The sequence below is a fragment of the Leopardus geoffroyi genome, chromosome B4, assembly GCF_018350155.1.
Source record: "Leopardus geoffroyi isolate Oge1 chromosome B4, O.geoffroyi_Oge1_pat1.0, whole genome shotgun sequence".
NCBI classification, from domain to species: domain Eukaryota; kingdom Metazoa; phylum Chordata; class Mammalia; order Carnivora; family Felidae; genus Leopardus; species Leopardus geoffroyi.
The window spans coordinates 99,821,585-99,836,797 of record NC_059341.1 but is presented as its reverse complement, the minus strand read 5'-3'; the positions used below and the strand labels follow the sequence as shown (position 1 = coordinate 99,836,797).

General features: G+C 42.8%; 1 protein-coding gene across 3 annotated transcripts in view; it reads right to left on the bottom strand.

Moving 5' to 3' along the window:
- GLIPR1 (GLI pathogenesis related 1) overlaps nucleotides 1-12,332 on the bottom strand; it is a 32,592-nt gene extending 20,260 nt beyond the window's left edge. Inside the window, exons 1-4 of one of the 3 annotated variants that reach the window (XM_045466956.1) lie at nucleotides 12,285-12,332; nucleotides 11,338-11,486; nucleotides 1,752-2,030; nucleotides 300-545 (exon numbers count right to left, since the gene is read on the bottom strand). In XM_045466956.1, the coding sequence (XP_045322912.1) occupies nucleotides 300-545; nucleotides 1,752-1,943 (438 nt within the window). In that variant the 5' untranslated portion in view covers nucleotides 1,944-2,030; nucleotides 11,338-11,486; nucleotides 12,285-12,332. Of the gene's footprint in view, nucleotides 1-299; nucleotides 546-1,751; nucleotides 2,031-10,357; nucleotides 10,504-11,337; nucleotides 11,604-12,284 lie in introns of those variants that run through there. The other 2 variants (XM_045466958.1, XM_045466959.1) reach the window with 2 other exon arrangements.
- Nucleotides 12,333-15,213: the final 2,881 nt, after the last annotated feature.

Below are 15,213 nucleotides of genomic sequence, written 5' to 3'. Positions count from 1 at the left end.
TTCACAAATGGAACAAAGTGCCCCAGGCAGGCAGCTGTTACCAAAATATTCAAAGTCTGTCCAGATTGGTGAGCCTCACCTTTTGCGTTTAAACACATAACTAACCTCTTCAAGCACCACCCCCTCTGCTATTGAAGTCTGCTCCATTTTTTTATTTTTCTAGATAAGCTTGTAAGCTCTACTCTCTGACATGTACAGGCACACCAGCTTACTCTATATTTTCTTAACACCAGATTCCAGTTTTCTCTTTGCCTTTGAAGAGATAGTTTCAAGAGAATAAGGAACAGGCAGATACTTACCTGAGTGTAATGGCCACAGACTTTGGTGCATTTCTGAGTCCTGAAGTCGTAGTATTGAACTTCATTGTACCAGTTTGTGATGGCTGAAGATGCAGAAAACAGGGAGAGAGACCCAGCCCAGATGTTTTCTCCCAGAGAGGAGAAATTTGGATGCAGCTTGTAGCTTGAATGCAGCTGAACGTTGTGTACAAACTGACAGTTTCTTGCCCATGTTTGTGCAACTCGCGCTAGTGCTGGGTCCCAAGTCTGCAAAAAGAAACGTTAAACAGTAGGAGGGTCGAGAATGAAAATTGGGTTTTGTAAAGATCTTTCAACTACAATGAGGAAAAAGATTTGGAGAGGGATCAGTACAGACACTGGAAGATGAGGAACTGATGACCAGAGGGTTATGTGGCATCATACAGTTAATGAGAGAACAGAAAGCCCTCACCCATCACAGACAGGAATTAGACCTCTTGCTCAACCGCCTGGCACTGAAAGCTGTAAAGAGGCACCACTGAACCTACCCGGAATCAGGAAACGTTACAGGCCACCGCACCCCCTCCCTAACTAACCACGCCCAGTCCCTTTAAAGCCCTCTTGGCTAGGCAGAAACCGTGGAGCTGGCTTTTGGACCAGAGTCTGCCTTCTCATCAGGTGGCCGGCCTCCTGAATAAAGCTTCTTTCAAAGAGAATGAAAACTGTTACCAAAAAATGTAACTGGAATGAGCAAAGTGAGAATTTGAAGCGGGGAATGAGGCATGATAATGGCGATGACTGACTAGAGAAGGGTCCTCCCTGTACGTGTGGTCTCCCAGTGTTGAATAAGGCCACTGGGAAACTTGATGATCTTGTTTTGTGGAATTTAGAATCTAAATGAGGGACACAGATCAGCATTTCACTGAGGGCCTGTTATGTGCAGAATACTTAAGGCTGTGTTTCACATGGTATATATAATTTAATAAACACAACAGCCCCTATCCTGAGGAGCTCAGAAAGATTAAAAACCAGCTCACAGCCACAGAGCTGGCATTCAAACCCATGCCTGACTGATTCAAAATCCTATCCTTTCCTGAGATGCCATCCTGCCTTCCAGAGAAAGTCAATATGCTCTGCCAGCAACAACAGAAAAGTAAACTTAGAGATAAACAAACAAACAAAAAAAGCCCTCAAAAAATTAACAGGGAAGAAAGGGACAAAAAAAAAAAAAAAAAAAAAAAAAAAAAAAAAGTAACATCTTCTGACCAGAGGAAAGGAAGCATTTAAAAAGAGGAGTAAAATGTACTTGCTGAGCTTGCTTAGAAAAGATGAGTCAACAGAGCTAAACCGGATTCGTTTTGATCACAGATTGTGAATTTACTGCACACGTTAATCACAATGGGAACAAAAAGGCATTTAGGATTAGCAAGGACTGACCTCTAAAAGCAACACACGTTAGCTTACTTCTATCACGAATACTGACATTTTCCTTACCATGTATAGCATATCACTGGCTGTTGGATTCACTTCTGATCGGAACTTGTTATGAAATCGAACACAGTCTTTGATGAAATCTTCATTTTCGATACCTGGCAAACTAATTGCTGTGTTTTCATAGCTGGAAACTAAGGAAACCATCCAGGCTGTCATGGCAAGTGTGGCCCGCATGCTCAGTCTGTCTGGCATGGAGCCCCCGGAGGCTGGAAACCGGAGCCAGTGAAGGTTCTGAATGCGTGTGCCTCTCTCAGTTTGACAAAGCGTGGCTGATTTCAGCTTTGAGAAAATGGAAAGCAGAACTTGAGTTCATCACAAGTTTAAAGAAATGGGTTTCGCCATATATGGTTTGCCGCCACTTTTGTGCTCTTAACCCTGCCGTTTCAGTGGTTCTCAGTGACACAGCACCTATTACAACATAGATATTTATGAGGCTGCATCAGACTTTCTTTCGAGTTAGGGGGGATACTTTCAAAGGAAACTCTGGAATCTCCAGAAATAACAGTCTCAATTTTTATGGTTAAATAAAAACATATCTCTTACTCCCATAAATGTCTTGCAAAATGCTTTTCAAACTTGTTTAGAGTCATATCAGCACAGTGGTTGGAATATCTGGCTAACATCTTAACTTGACCTAGAATTCATTCACAGTGGTGTGTGTGTGTGTGTGTGTGTAACCATGGCAAAGAGAGGGCAGAGAGAGAGAATAGTAGAGAGAGCACTGGTCTCAATTTCAGATTTTAGTTTAAGTTCTGTTCCTCACTAGTTGCAGCTGCCTATTTACTGAATGAAGCAAATAAAACTTTTTCTAGCCCCTTAATCAGAGAGGATTTGGGAGGATCTAATGAACTAGCCAATATATTAACACATATTAAATGTCTGCACTGGGTATTCAGTTTAGTAATAGGAGATAAACACGCTGCCCTCAAGAAGCCGAGAGAAGCAGGAGCTGTGGGGTGGTGACCAGCCCAGGGACGGTTGAAGGTCTGGGTGGAGGGAAGCACCAGGGGCTGAGGACTTATGGAGGATGCTTACCCCATTCTGACACGGGTTGAAATGGCTTCCTACAACAGCAGTGAGGTCTTTGCTGAGCTGGAATCAGACTGGTGTTGAAGTGAAAAAAAAAATAAGGAAGTGAAGAGAATTGGAGAATAGGAACCATATATCTGCTGCAGGCAGGCTGGGTCCAAGGACCCAGAGGGTTCTTGGCTTGAGAAAGGTGGACATCAGATGTGGGCCAGCAGGAGGCGAAAGTAGAGTTTATTGAAGATATATATATATATATATATATATATATATAGAGAGAGAGAGAGAGAGAGAGAGAGATAGAGAGAGAGAGAGAGAGATTCGGACAGAGTATCCAGGAAAGGAAAAGAGCATGAGTCTCGCCTTTGCTTGGGGTCTGGGGTTTTTACTGTCTACTGTCAATTATGGTCAGGTACATGTGTCCTCTTAGGCATCTAGGAACTGGTCAGAACCAGGACAGAGTCTGGGTGTCCTTCATAAGTCACTCATTCCCTGAAGTCATGGGTCTTGGCACCAAGGTGTTTGGAGTCAGTAGTCTTAGAGAATGTTTATGATGATCCTGCCTCATCACTCCTTAGATTTATTGTGCTGGAAGACTCCAAACATATTATTATCTCTTTGTCCCTTACAAGGAAGACATATGTAGCCTGGATGGCTCAGTCTGTAGTGAATATGACTATTGATCTCAGGGTTGTGAGTTCAAGCCTCACGTTGGGCATAGAGCCTACTTTAAAAAAACAAAGGAGAACATAGGCTATTTGCATTACAAGGCATGTGTAGAGTAGACTGTGGGTGCAGGTCCTAGCAAGAATAGAAACTGGAAAAGAAGCAAAGGAAAAAAAATGGCTTTTTTTGTTTTTTTCCCCATGGGGTCTCTTCAGCTTCTCTGTTTCATACCCAGCTGTGAAGTTGGAAACAAAATAGAGAAAGAGCCACTGCACGTTGTCTCTCTCTACAGAGATGGTCTTCAAGTATGGCTGGTAGGAAACATGGTACCTGGTTCTCATGGAATTTAGAATCCAAATAGTGCTTTCACGACAGAGACAGCAGTAAGAGGCAGATCAGGGAGAACTTGCTGGCTTCTGCCAATGATTTGGATTTTATTACGAATCGAATGAGAAGTTATAGAAGGGTTTTTTTGTTTGTTTTTTTAGCTGTAATTGGGGTGTGATCTGGTTTTAGAAACAATAGTGTTTTAGAAAACCAAGAGATGTGGAGAATGGAACAGGTTTGGGGGCGATTTTTTTTTTTTTTTTTTTCAACATTTATTTTTTTTGGGACAGAGAGAGACAGAGCATGAACGGGGGAGGGGCAGAGAGAGAGGGAGACACAGAATCGGAAACAGGCTCCAGGCTCTGAGCCATCAGCCCAGAGCCCGACGCAGGGCTCAAACTCACGGACCGCGAGATCATGACCTGGCTGAAGTCGGACGCTTAACCGACTGTGCCACCCAGGCGCCCCTGGGGGCGATTATTTTTGATGGAAACTCTTAAAAGGAAACATTATAGAACTCTGAGGTGAATGTATTGCCCACCCCCGATAACCTCACAAAATACTCATAAATAATCTCAATTGTGTCCAGGCTGCCTAATTGGTACCAGCATTTCTTTCCATTATATTGACCTAAGACTTCTTGTCTAGGGCTCAGAGGTAACCTTTTGATCAAGGTAGTCAACAGTGAGACATTCCTGCAGCTTGAGGTGAGATGCAGGCCTGGGACTGCTTCCCACCTTCTTCTGAGTCTCTGTGAGCTAGATTGTCTGAGTTTTGAACAAGAAAAATGCGACCTTGCAAACAAGGAAATTTAGTGACATTTTGTGATTGCTTGAGCAATCCCCATTGTACACATACAACTCCCAAGAATAAGCAATATTATCTTGGTATTGAAAAGAACTAATCAATTTTTTCTCTAATTTCTTGAAAATAATAAGCAAAAGGGAATGTCTGCCCTTAGAGACTCTTTTTACATTATTATGCCAGGCAAATTAGCTCTTCTGAGCTACAACCCTCAACACTTCTTAATTTCCACAAACAAAAAGGTCTCCACAACAAAAACCCACAGAAGAGGGTTTGCTCAGAACAGGAACTTTTAGCAAGGAGCAAATGCAAGCCTCTGCTTCTTTTCAAGAAGGCTTACAACTTGGCTGAGTCTTTCCTGTTCTTACCCTGGTCTTTGCCATGGTGTCCTTGAAAAGTACGCATGTGTGTTAAGAAAGAAACTTGTTTTCAGTGTTAATCTCTCTGAATGGTGGCAGTTTAGATTTTTTCTTTACTTCCCTCCTCTTCTTTATTGTGGAATTTTTTTTTTTTTTTTTTTTTTTACAGTAAGCATATAGTAATCGGGAAAAAAAACACCCTAGAACTATTTTTATTTTGGAGAACCATGGGATCTTTATAATCGTACATAAATTAACTCATATACACTGCTGATAAAGGCTTGCATAGATAAAATGCTAAAGGATTATCGAGTATCCCAGTACTTTTTGTTTGAAGAGGCCTCAAACAAATGGAAGTTGAGGAGGGTAACCAGTCATTGTTCACGATGTCATGAGGAGGCCACTAAGGTGTAGATCATTCACAGGGCTATGAGAAAGACAAAAAAGATTAATAAGCGGAGAGCTCCAATAATCCAAATAAATTGAGGTCATGGAACCAGTTGGTTGGATTTAACCATTTCACATTGTCAGATAACTCCTGTTCAACTTGTATCTGTGTTTCCTGTTGAATATCTAATGGTTTTGATGCAGCTGGGAAGACAGAGCATTAATCTCAGATTGTAAATTGGGGGAAGAAGCTCCTTGCAGGTGTTTTTTCACTAACTCCCAGGAGTGTTGAGACATATTATACTGTAAGGGAGTGACACAAATTTTGTCATGTCGCCAGTCACATTGTATACTTTGATGATCAACAAGTGCCTGTTGGTGGTCCCCCATGCATTTGAGGGCTACTTCAGCAGCTTGTTGTCTCTGCCTAATACTGTTAGCAACCTGCCTTTGAGTAGTCGTTGCCTTGGTGATATCAGTCATTATGTGATTGACTACTTTAGTATTGTGGACAGACTTTGTCAGGGAGACCTCGGCAACAGAGGCTATGGTTAAGATGACAACCGATGAGATAAGGAAGGCAATGAGCCATCCAACAAATCTTTTAGGTCTCCACTTAGAAATGGCTTGGGCTAATTCAGCAATACCGTTGCACCCTTCCCAGGGCTCTGTTAGATTTACCGGCAACCAAATTTGAGGCTATCCTTTTAAGATAAACATAGGCGAGACAGAAAGTTTGGTGATGTTATAATGGCTGCTACAGGCTGTGTACCAAGCCAGAGGAGCTACTTCAAAAACAATATGGGTTGTCGAATCTTGTATTAACCGGCTTAGTGGAAATTATGAAAACATAGGGATGAGGTGTACAGATCACGATGCTGTCTGAGACAATCTGTGTGAGATTCATATGAAAGGTACCATTACTATTAGCATAATGCCTGTAAGGGAGATGGCATAACAAAACTGGAAGGCTAAGACGCTGTAAGTTGTGATGCCACAGGTTATATGAACCTGTTTTCAATTCTTAATGTTGGCCCTGAAAGTCCACCATCAGTGCAAAGGATGGAGAAGTTGCGAGGTTCTGAAAACCCAATTGGTTTGCCCACTGAGGTTGTGTCCTTTAGGACCCTAGTTAATGAGAGTAAGATTTTGAAAAAAATTCCTCTTTATGGGCAAGGGAGGTCCTGCAGGGCTGCTAGATGACTGAAGAGCCACAAGGGGACCATATCTTCTTTATGTGGCGATGATCAGTGGGGAGGAGTGGATGAGCCTCCTTGGTGGAGGTGGATGTAGCGAAGGAGGCTACTGAAATGAATGTCAAATTTGCCTTGTGGTCCTGTGTTTTAGGCACGTGGTGAAGATACATCTGTGCTGTGATTTTTAAACATCCAGAAGGTTTTCAAACATCCAGGTTACACAAAAAGGAGGGAAATGTGATGATGATGTGGGGCAAGCTGACAGCAAAGCACAGACTAACAGCACCCCATCCACCCCTAGGTGGATTATGTGTGATATTCCTTGGACACTTCTGGCTACTCAAGAACAGAGAAAAGGGGTTTAAGTACTTGCCATGGTGATGTGGGAGACTAAGACAAATGAAAAATTAAATTTCTTTACTGCCTACAGCCCATTGACAAGTCCTTGAAACTGGCAGAGTGACTTCCCTCTAGGAGCTCAGCTGCCTCAATGATGACACTTGCTAGGGGTAAAAGGGAATCTTAGCTTAACATTATCCTGACATCCAGGATCCTGTAAGTCTACTTTGACATATAAAAATTCCTTTAGAAACTTCCTTTATCTCAACTGCCCCAAGATAGATGCTGGCAATCATACTCCAAGCTTATGGCCCCCAATACACATCTGAAGGGGCTCATGACAGAGGTTTTACTAAACAGTAATAAATGGAGTTTCCCTAGCAACAGCTAGCCCCTCAAGGTCCTGGAAACCTTGCTTCCAAGATTCCTCAGGGACTTACTCTATCCCTGACCCCCGCCCAACCTGAGGGTATGTAATGAGTTACCCATCATGACCCCACGCAGCCCTTCTGCTCACGGGTCCTGTCCCCGTGCTTTAATAAAATCACCTTTTGCACCAAAGACTTCAAGAATTCTTTCTTGGCCGTCAGCCCCAGACCACCCTACCATCATCCCAAAACTTCATTAAGGACACAAAAGGAACAGAAGTATTCAGCTTTAACCAATCTCTCCATTTAGTAAGAGGGCCTTTTGGCAGAAGCCAGATGCCTCCAGTCCAAAAAGAATCATTACTGGTTAGTGGATGGTCTGCATCCCACCATGTAAACAGCTTAAAGAAAGGGGGGTCTATGATATGAACCCAATACAGTGATGAAAAAGCAGTAGTGGTCCGGATAAAGAAAAAGATTCAGCAAATCATTACGTTAGCCGAGTTTTGAGAAACTACAGCTAAATATGCTAAAAACCTGTTTTCTGGGGTTGGTGGCGCTCAGACACGGCCTATGACCTCACTGACATGTTGATCAAGCTTCTTAAGTTGTTTCCAGGTGACATCACTTGCCTTGGTCGTTTGTGGGCATGGTCTCCCCTTACAAAGACAAATCGGCCATCTGAAGAAGCGGGTTGAAAGGCTGATCCTTCCAAATCATGGTATGGTTTGATCAGATGGGCACGTGCCCAGTGCGGTCCTGATGGGAGAACACATGCATGTCCCCATACCCATGTTATCAGTTCATAGGGTCCTTTCCATGAATTATTGCCTCATATATCTTTAAGTAGCACTTAGGCTCTGATACTTGAGCCAGGAGATGTGGCGCAAAATGCCATTCAGCAGCTGTGAGGCCATGGGAATCACAATTTAAAAAATTTAGAGTGTGTAAGGCTTTATACAGTATAAGGCTTTATACAGGCTTTATACAGTGAATTCCAAGGTGGGGGGGTCATTGTGCAGTTTCACCCTTTTTTGTTTGTGAAGCAGTTTTTTTTTTTTAATTTAATGTTTATTTATTTTGAGAGAAAGAGAGAGGGAGAGACAGAGTGTAAGCGTAGGAGGGTCAGAGAGAGGGAGACACAGAATCCAAAGCAGGCTACAGGCTCCTAGCTGTCAGCACAGAGACAGACATGGGGCTCGAACCCACAAACCATGAGAGCATGACCTGAGCTGAAATTGAACGTTTAACTGACCGAATCACCCAGGTGCACCTGTGAAGCATTTGTTTTAAAGTGGCATGTGTACATTCTATAATAGCTTGTCCAGTAGAGTTATATGGTTGTTAGCAAAACTTAGCTCCTTTAACATTGAGAAGTTTTAACTAAATAAAGACCTGACAAAGACAAAACATAAGCTTTGGTTTTCCCAGCAGACAAAAGAGAAAAAAAACGAACAACTTTGTTTACATTTTCTTATCAAGAGCAGATCAACAGTCCAAGAAAACTTAGTCTCTTGAACACAGAGAAAAGCAGAATTTGAATCTTATACCAGTGTACTTTTAAAATCTATTCATTTCAATGTTAGTCCATCCTGACCACACATAAAATTCCTTTCCAAAGATTTCCCTTCACGAACCTTCTACAACTTTCCTTTGCATTCAGATTTTGTCCCAAGCCATTTCTCTCCCGACAACCAGTCTCATTTAGGACAAAATTACTTTCTTTTACCTTCAACAAAAAAATGTATTTCCATTCTTTAATCTTTCTTACATATCTCCTACTTTTCTACATATGGAATTGCTTTCCTTATTTCCATCAGTCTTTAGTACACTTAGCAGAATTTTAGCTCTTAGAAACCTTAGTCTCCAATGAAAACTTCGTAACTGATGAGGGAGTGTGGGGCAAGCTGAGGGTAAAATACAGGCTGGCACACACACTCCCCTCCCCCACCCCCACCCCAGGTGTAATATGTGTGATATTCCTTTGACATTCCTGGCTACCCAAGAACAAAGGAAAGGGGTTGAAGTGCTTGCCATGCTGATGTGAGAAACTAAGGTAAATGAAAAATTAAATTCCCTTACTGCCTACTGCCCATTGACAAGTCCTTGAAACTGGCAGAGTGACATCTCTCTAGGAGCTCAGCTGACTCAATGATGACACTTTGCTGGGGGCAAAAGAGAACCTTAGGTTAACAGTGTCCCAAACGGGAGGATCCTGTAAATCTACTTCCTGTATCTCAACTGCCCCAAAATATATGCTGGCAATCATACTCCAAGCTTATGGTCCCCTGATATACATCTGAAGGGTCTCATAACTAAGGTGATATTAAACTGTAATTAGTGGAGTTTCCCTAGCAACAGCTAGCCCCTCAAGGTCCTGGAAACCTTGCTTCCAAAATTCCGTACAGACTTACTCTATCCCTGACCCCCTCCCAACCTGAGGGTATATAATGAATTACCTGTCAAACCCCAGTGCAGCTCTTCCTACCCATGGGTCCTGTCCCCATGCTTTAATAAAATAACCTTTTTGCACCAAAGAGGTGTTCAATAATTCTTTCTTGACTCTCGGCTCTAGACCACCCCATTATCACCCCAAAACTTCATCAGTAACCAATTGAGAACTGTTATATCAGAATTTTTTTCAGATGGTAAGTTTATCAAGTGAGCGCAATGCAGGTTTTCCATAGTAAAATTTTAATAAAGTATGAAGCATGTTTATCAGACCCAAATAGTCTTAGTTTCTCTGCAATAAGTCAAAAGCACAAACCTACATCTAGTCATCAGTGCTTTAGCCTTTTATCTCATTAGATAGCCAACGAATTCAATCCCATTTGTTGTGCAAACAAAACTTTAACATCTGGTTACCAAGGACTGAAAGCTATCTCCACAATTACCCATGACAACTTTGAGACAGACAAAATTAACCATTATTTTAAGTCATCCTTTTGCTAAGAAATTGCAACAGAGATAACACAAGCTTACTTGACTTTCAGCAAACCTAGATAGAATAAATTCCATATTTAATGCTGATAAACAGGTCTATCAAAACCCAACAAACTTAAATTATCTTAAACACTGAATACGGTTTACTTGGGTCCACTTAAGACAATTTGTTCTCCATGGTTAATTTTTACCTGGAATGCTGGTGGGGAATATGAAGTGCGGGGGCCCAAGGGGGTGCTCTTTGCTCCCGGACAGGAGGGTAGGAGGAGGAACTAGTGGTGCCTGAGGCACTGAGGGTGGGATAGGAACCAGTTATGCAGGGGCGGCACCCCAGGTGCTGCAGAAACAGAAGGGGGAGGGGAAGGATGAGTCAGTGAGGTTTGGCCAAGAAGCCTGGAAGCAGATAAAGGCCCAGAGAGCAGAGAAAGACGTCTCTGGGTCCTAAAGCCTGTCAGCTCAGAGGAGCAGACGCCAGGTTTTGTTTTGTTTTGTTTTGTTTTGTTTTGTTTTCCATCAACTAGTGGAATTAGGCAATCCATGTCAGGCCAGAGAAGACAAGGAATTTCCCCGAACCAAATGGGGTTTCAGCAGCTGCTTGGAGATATTCCTTAAAGTCCCTGTCCTGAGGTACACTAACCACAGTTGGCTCCAATTATCATAGTCATTAACCAGGGAAATGAATGAATGAATGAATGGATTGGGGGGAGTAGGCACAGAAGGGGCGGTGGAGGGGTCATCATCCATAGTAGGAGGTGTCATAGGAGAGGTGGGTGTTAGGCTTTCTTTCTTAATTTGTTCCTTCTCTGGAGATACACGTAAGTGCCATAATGCTGTACGGACTAAACTCCAGGTCACTAAAATGGAATCAGGAAGCTTCTCTCCTTTTTCAAGTTTTCTTGTTAGATTTTTTCCCACTAACTCCCATAGATCTAAAACAACTGTACCAGGGTTGAGGAACCAGGAACAGGCATCTCTTATTGCTCATAACAATTTACTTAATTGATCTTTTGTAACCATACAATGAGCCGCCTTTAAAAGCTGCTGTAAAGTTTTTAAATACAATAGCTGTTCCTTTGGCATTTTTTGGCCCATGGTAGAGAAAGAGAAAAATACTCTCATTGAAAACTAGACACGTTGGCAGCTATCCCAAGCGGGTACTGCTGTCCCTTACCGTGATGTGGTCTGTCAGAAGTCTGGACAATTTCACTTTCTTTGCCTGAATGTGTCCATTCTGCCCCCTGAAAATCTTCCTCTCAAGTCTATCACTATTGCGTCAGTGTCACCAGTTGTGGATTCAGCTTCCGGCTTTGTCCAGCACAGCTGAGGAGAGCAGAAAAGACTACTCAAAACTCCATTCAAGTCAAGGGAGGTGAGAGGGAGGCTAAGGGAAGTTTCCCCCAGCTGCTCCCAAGCTCCCGTATTCATTGAGTCTGCATTTAGAGAAACATTGCACAATACATCAGTGGGCTACGTGCCAGTAAGAATGTATAGAAAGCATGCAGAAAAACAAGGCAGGATAAAATATCCCATGAGATAACATGGTCTAAGGAATTTATGAACACAGGCAGGACCTAACCCATAGATATACATTAACTAACCCGTAGATATACACTAACTAGATAAGCAAAGCAAGGCCGCTGTTTTCAGCAAGGCCAAAAAGCAGTTTTCTGCTTTGCAATGCATTCCCTATAATCTTCTAACCCAGGACATTGCTCTTTGATTTCCCTGACACGCTGAGAGCATGGAGCCTGTTTGGGATTCTCTGTCTCCCCTTCTCTCTGCTCCTCCCCCACTCATGCTGCCTCTGTCTCTCTCAATATAAATAAACAGAATTGGCCATCATTTTAAGTCTTTTTGCTAACAAATTGCAACAGAGATAACATGAGCTTATTTGACCTTAATAAGCCTAGGTAATAAAACGATATTGAGGCACTAAGGCAGCCGTGAGGAAGGTCATGCTCTGCATGTTTCAGGTGTTTATCAGTGGGCTGCAATCTGCAAGGAGATTTATTTAAGTTACATCTCTCTAGCCTTTGTTTTCCTCATCATTCCCCCTTCCCCCCTCCCCCCTCCTCTATTTCCCCCTGTCCTTTCAATCATCTTCTCCACAGTTGTTACCATCATCTTTGCTTTCTGTTTTTGTTTCTCCTCATCCTGAAAGGGCGGGCCTACCCCCGCGGACTCCATCTTGTTCTGTGTCCTTCACCTAGACCACGCCTCCTCCCCTTGAGTAACCTCCCGCTCACCGGTTCAAACTTCCTGATCAAAACACGCCCAGCGACCTGCATAACAGGACTCCGGCCCTTCCCCAGCCAATCAGCTGAGGCCACAGCCATTACCTCACCAACTTCCCCTAGACCCCTATAAAACCTTTGTGCTTTTGAAACTCACTCTCTCTCCCCGGTATCTCACCACTGCGTCGGTGCAGGTAGTGGATTGAGCTCGAGCTAGCTCGAATAAAGGCTCTTTTGCTTTTGCCTCGGACTTGGCTCCCTGGCGGTATTTGGGGATCACGAATTCTGGGCATAACAATCCCTCTTTACAAATATCTTTTGTGCCTCCCTGAGCAATCCTTCTATTTGCGTCTCATTCCATCCATCCATCTTCTGCACTTTCTGGCAATATCAGGCCAACTTCTAGTGACAAAATTAACCTTCAGGAGACCCTGCCCAATAGGTTCTCTGAAGGTAGAGGCCTGAATATTTCCTCATTTGATCCCTAAGCCTCTGTAAGACAGTAGTTGGGGTTTCCTCCTTCTCTTGCTATATCTCAAAAGCTTTGGCGACATCCTGATATCTTGGAGCTGATTCCCTGATCCCTTTATTAGCTCTCTTAGATCCTGCATCCTAACCCTGTCCCCAGGATCATGGTCGTCCCAACCAGGTCTACAACCAGCTTTGTTGAGCTCGCCTAACACCCAGGCGGGGTGGGTGCTCTCTTTCCCAAATAGACATTGCAGCCCTCATGATAATTCCTCTTTCCTCTTCGGTAAATAAGATATTTGTGATAAACATCAGCTCAGCCCAAGAATAAACATTAGGTCCCCAGAACTGATCAACCTGATCTGCCAAGCCCAATAGAGCTTCCAATAGTGGTTTTATTTCCTTCTTGAAATTCCTTACCTCAGAACTGGTGAGGGGGGCACTGACAAAGCCAATTTCTACCTGTTCCAAAGGGACCTCCCTTAATGAGAATAACCTAGAACCCTTTCCTGAGCCCCTGGAGGGAAGAGGGAAGTTCTCTATGTCCTTCCCACATTGTTCCAGTTCCTTCCTCAGATTTGGACACAAACCAGTAGACAAGGAGCGTCCTCCCAGTACTGTAACATTTGTCCCAGTGGACTATCTGGGGGAATCTGAAGAGTCCCCACCTCTTTCTGGGTGTCTCTTCCCTTACCCCTAATACTAGAATTTCTGTTCCCCATCCTTGACCAGGCTAGTTCCTGCTTCTGAGTTTCCCTGGGATGTTCAACCACCCTTAATGGAGGTTTCCTGAACTCTCCAGAACCCGCTTCGTCTGTCTCCAGATGTTTCCCTTGCAGGAGAAGGGAACCTTGGATCAAGACTCAGCATTCCCTTTGTATCTAGGATACTCAAGACTCAGCATTCGCTTTATATCTAGGATATGTCTCAGTCACACACACTCAGCCTCTGAGGATTTCCAGACTCCCAAGGTAATACTTATAGGCTAACTTGCCTACCTTAGTCCCTGCACAGAATTACCAGGTCACTGCCATAGGCTACACCCAGCATCACTTCTTCTATCTCCATAGGTAAAAAAAGTTCTTGAGTTCTACGAATCCCCCAAGGGCCAGGGGCCCTCCTGCAAAAAGGCCACCCAAACTGAGGTGGGACACGTCTCCCCTCTCACAAGAGGACCTGGACCCTGCCCGCTGACGTGAATCTCGGCCAAGCCCCCAAATTGCCAGAAATAAGCCCCCTGTTATAGGTGGGGAGTGGATAGAAACCTGAGACAAAGTAGAGGTGCTTGATCCAAGGTGTGTGAGAGCATGAAGTTCCTATGCCAGTGACTAGGGAGCTGGGTAAAGCCATTTCCACCTCTCAGGTACCGGTGCATGGGCACACTTACACTGATCCACCTCAGTGAGCTAAGTAGCGCCACCTAGTGGAGAACAGAACCATTACACTAAGCCCTGCCTAACAGTGCCCTCTAAGCACACCCCCCAGAAGACCATTGCAAGTCACTCTACCTGCTTAGTATATGGACCATAGAGTGCTTCATATTTTCAGTTCTAGGAGAAACTGGATGTAACCATTCACATTTCATTCTGCTCACTGGTTCGATTATTTGTTCATTTTCTTTGCTTCTGTATTTGCTTAAAGTTTTCTTTTTTCATTCTTTTTTTTCTTTCTCTTAGTTAAAAAAATTTTATTTTTTTACTTTATTTTTTATTTTTAATTTTTCATTCTATTTCATTTATTTTATTCTGTAATTTAAAACATTTTTTTCTTACTGTTTTTTCTTCTTTCCTTTCTCTTTCTTCTCTATTCTGTCAAGCCTCTTTCAACAAGCAGACCAAAACATACCTGGGATCCAGCTTCCTTTAGTTGATTTTTTGTTTTATTTTTAATTTTTTAATTTTAATTTTTTATTTTATTATTTTTTCTTCCTCCAAAATGACAAAATGAAGGAATTCACCCCAAAAGAAAGAACAGGAAGAAATGAAAGCCAGGGACTTAATCAACACAGATATAAAATGTCTGAACTAGAATTTAGAACCACGATAATAAGAATACTAGCTTGCATTGAAAACAACATAGAAGACACCAGAGAATCCCTTTGGGTGGAGATTAAAGAAATAAAATCTAGCCAGGCTGAAATTAAAAATGCTATAACTGTGATGCAATCTCGACTGGATGCCATGATGGTAAGGCTGGACAAAGCAGAGTAGCGAATGAGTGATATGGAAGAAAAAAATGAGAATAATGAAGCAGAAAAAAAGAGGGAAACATAGGCTACAGATCACGATACAAGACTTAGAGAACTCAGTAACTTATTAAAAAAATAACATCCAAATTATAGGAGT